Source organism: Rattus norvegicus, chromosome 4, assembly GCF_036323735.1.
Source record: "Rattus norvegicus strain BN/NHsdMcwi chromosome 4, GRCr8, whole genome shotgun sequence".
Classification (NCBI taxonomy): Eukaryota; Metazoa; Chordata; class Mammalia; order Rodentia; family Muridae; genus Rattus; species Rattus norvegicus.
The window spans coordinates 21,666,918-21,670,567 of NC_086022.1; the positions used below are offsets into that span (position 1 = coordinate 21,666,918).

General features: G+C 45.4%; 1 protein-coding gene across 1 annotated transcript; it reads left to right on the plus strand.

Moving 5' to 3' along the window:
- The first annotated feature begins 1,717 nt into the window (after positions 1-1,717).
- Positions 1,718-3,118, plus strand: LOC120102459 (NEDD4-binding protein 1-like). The gene is made up of 2 exons (XM_039108954.1): positions 1,718-2,497; positions 2,726-3,118. The coding sequence occupies exons 1-2, from the start codon at positions 1,718-1,720 to the stop codon at positions 3,116-3,118; spliced, it is 1,173 nt and encodes a 390-aa protein (XP_038964882.1).
- The last annotated feature ends 532 nt before the right edge of the window (positions 3,119-3,650 follow it).

The following is a 3,650-nucleotide window of genomic DNA, read 5'->3' on the forward strand; positions in this document are numbered from 1 at the left end:
ATGAAGTGGCCCCTCCCTGTAACATGACATTATGATCAAATATTCTCCTTCTTCCTCCTCCTCTTCTTCTTCTTCTTCTTCTTCTTCTTCTTCTTCTTCTTCTTCTTCTTCTTCTTCTTCTTCTTCTTCTTCTTCTTCTTCTTCTTCTCCTTATTCCTCCAAACACTTCTCCTCCTTCCCCTCCTCCTGCTCCTCCTCCTTCTTCCTCTAGGTCCATTCCCTAGCTCATTTGGACTTCTCCCTGCCTAGCTCCACTTCTAATCAACCAGTCCCTACCAAACACTCTTGGGAAAAGTGTGTCTTCTCTCATTTTCATTCCTCCACAGTGCTTTCTCCTAAGTATCCAGACACTTCTCTCTGTTCACAAAAGATTCAGGCTTATCCCCTTCGGTCACATTTTTCTGTGATTTATCACACAGTCTACTTTTCAAATATACCTTCCCTTTCAAACACTGTTCACTCCTTCTAACCCAGCTGTATACTAAGTGCATATCTATAGTCCACGCAGAGGGTTTAAAAGAGTGTGCTATGATGGAGAAACACCTTACTACAAACAGTCCTTTTTGGTAAACACACCATTTTGGCGGTTCACATTGCGACCACATATCCTCAAACAGTGCTGTACAGTGGTAGCCAGTGCTTTGTGTGCCTAGGGCTTGTCCATACCCTGTGGGCTGAGGTCAAGTGTGTGGGCATATTCATTCACTGGCGACTGCGGCAGGGTAGAACTCAAATACAACTCTTTCTTTTTCCTCTAGTATTTAGATGTCTATTATTGATTTGATGGGATTGTATTTGATATCTCTGTGTGTTGGGCATACGGCTGCTTTGGCCAACAAAGAATGGAACACGTGAGGATAAACAAATGACTTCCAACCCCTCTGCCCCAATTGTGGAGGTAAATTCATCCAGAAATTTGGCTGTTCAGTTCACATCAAGGGAATTGCAAGGTCAGTGTGATCCTTCTGGACACACCCTTCATACATTCCTTTAATCCCAAACAAATTAACCCTACTGGAATGCAGACAAATTGTTCAATCAGAGTACAGAGGGTGTGTCAGAGATTGGATACACCCACCTCTCCTATATAAGCACAGCAAAAGAAGGGACAGTTTTTGTCCAGGAGCAGAGTTGCCTGCAGTTGGGAGTGCATTAGCTGAGCTCATTGCAGTGCACTGGAGCTCCGTGGTTAGTGTGTATATAGACCATTCAACGAAGAGAATAAGAATGAGTCAGAAGATTAGAGCAATAGACAGAATTATTTTGAGCAAAGCCCTGTGAAGGTTGGAGAGGCCGGATTGAGTCAGTCATCTTGGACAGGTGTTGGAATTTAACCAGTCTACCAGAATTCAGGAAGAACAAGAACTTATTCAAAATTAAGCCAGTGAGACTACAATTTCTTCTGGCAATTAAAAGGTACATCTGGTTTATTTGGGCGGGTTACATTGGGGGCAAACCCAAAGTGATTATCCACCAAGACAGCCCACAGGTACCCTGAGAGAAAGCTCCAGGAGAGAAATTCACCAAGGTTGTCTCCAGAGAAAGTATCATTTCCCCAAGTCCTGCAGGGGACTCAGAGACATTCTGCAACTCTGGAACCACTGGAGACTCAAGGCCAGGGCAAGGCACCGATCAGAGGACTCAGACAAGGTAACCCTTACCAAGTCAACAGAAAAGACACTTTTCCTTGTATAGGCAGACTTTGACTGCATTACCAATGGAAAATTCCAGTGCTGATCCCTCACACACAAGTGTAAAGATTGGACACTACGAGAAGATAGTTGAGAAAGCCTTGACTTTACTGATTGCATGTGTGATTTCGGGCGTAAGCGTCTACCAATTTTCAGTTGCAATCTTCATATATTTCCTCTTAGAAGAACTGAAAAATAGACATCTACAACTAGAAATTCTCTCAAAAAAGGTTGAAAAGCTCGCTGTGCAACAACAAGAAAAAGGTGTGCTAGGGGCAAAAGTAGCCATGATATCAGAACGGCTTGAAAGACCAACGGCAGAGAAAGCAAGAGAAAAGGAAGTGTTTAACTGTGAACCTGTGGTGCCTGATAAAATCGAGGCTGAAGACAGACAGCCCATTGAACATAAAGCACCCCCTCTTACGGACCTTACTGAGGCAGGTTCACCATCTGCACTATCTTTCCCAGCGGCCCGGGAACAGAGGCCTGAAAATGGTTTGCAAGAGCAAACAGGATTTTCAGGTCCGAATAATAAGAAGCCGGACTGTGCAGAGCCTCCTCGCTCTTGCAGCTCTCCTCACCTCAAGCCAAAGGCTCCCCAAACGGACCCAGCGCTGCCGCCCCAGCACTTAACTTCACATACTGATGCAAGATTGGCCCGACCCTGTGATCACATCTATTCCTCCATTACCTGGGATCAAAGATTTCAAGATATTCTGAAAATACCGTACCAGCTGGACTTAAGAAATGAACCAGTGAGAGAATATCTGAAGCATATTGTTATAGATGGCAATAATGTTGCAATGGCCCATGGTCTGAACAAGTTCTTTAGTTGCCTTTGCATAGCCATTACAGTTGAATATTTTTGGAAGCTTAGCCACAGAAACATCACTGTGTTTGTCCCACAGTGGAGAACTAGTCGGCATCCTGATGCCACAGAACAACACTTCTTAAGCCAGCTCCGGGCGCTTGGGCTATTAGCTTTCACTCCTTCCCGGACGAACCTTGGGCAGAGAATTGCTTCTCATGACGAGATGTGTCTGATCCACTTAGCAGAAAAGACTGGAGGCATCATTGTAACCAATGATAACTTGAGAGAGTTTGTGAGTGAGTCCGTGTCCTTCAGAGAAATTATGTCAAGAAGGCATCTTCAGTACATTTTTCTGGGGGACATATTTATGGTTCCCGACGACCCTCTGGGAAGACAGGGACCTCAGCTAGAAGATTTTCTTCAAAGAGAGGCCTTTCTTCTACACACGACTCCAAAACTCGATTCCCAGCCAAATGTGTGCACATTTGGCCTCGCCATCCAGAGCCACAATACCCAGGGAGCCCTGGTCCTCCACACAGGACCAGGATTCTGCAGAGAAACATGCTCTGAGGGTGGTCTTTGTGAATCATCTTCTCGGATTCTGAGCAAAACCTGATAGTCGACCAGCCTCTGGTAGCTCATCCCTACTTGAGAGACCTGAGTGCCCTCTCTGTCCTGGTGTTTTACTGCAAGCTGGCCTGAGGGTCCAGGGACAATGGGAGCCCTGGGTGGGAGGTTGGAACTGCCAACTGCGGGAAGTGCCATAATGTGAAGGAACCCAGTGTAACGTTCATTGGGATAGAAAAAAAAAAAAAAAAAAAAGGAAGGGGATATGTGCTGTATACAACATGAGATGCTCGCTCCACAGAAAGGGGAAATGAGTATTCCTGAAAGAGACTGAAGAATGCTGACTCACTGAAGTGGAACCTTAAGGGTTTTTGGAACGTCCTTTGGCTGGGCTGGGTGGAACAGAGAGGAGAAGGAAAGGTACAGCTGAAGCAAACATGGGAGGGAGAATGTTCAGGGAAAGCCAGCAACAAAAGAGACGAGTGATGTTGATGAAAGAATCCAGGCAAACGAAATGCATGGACTCATCTGTCTTCCTTGCATTGCTTGGTTGAGCTACCTTTTCCTGAACTCCACTGAGA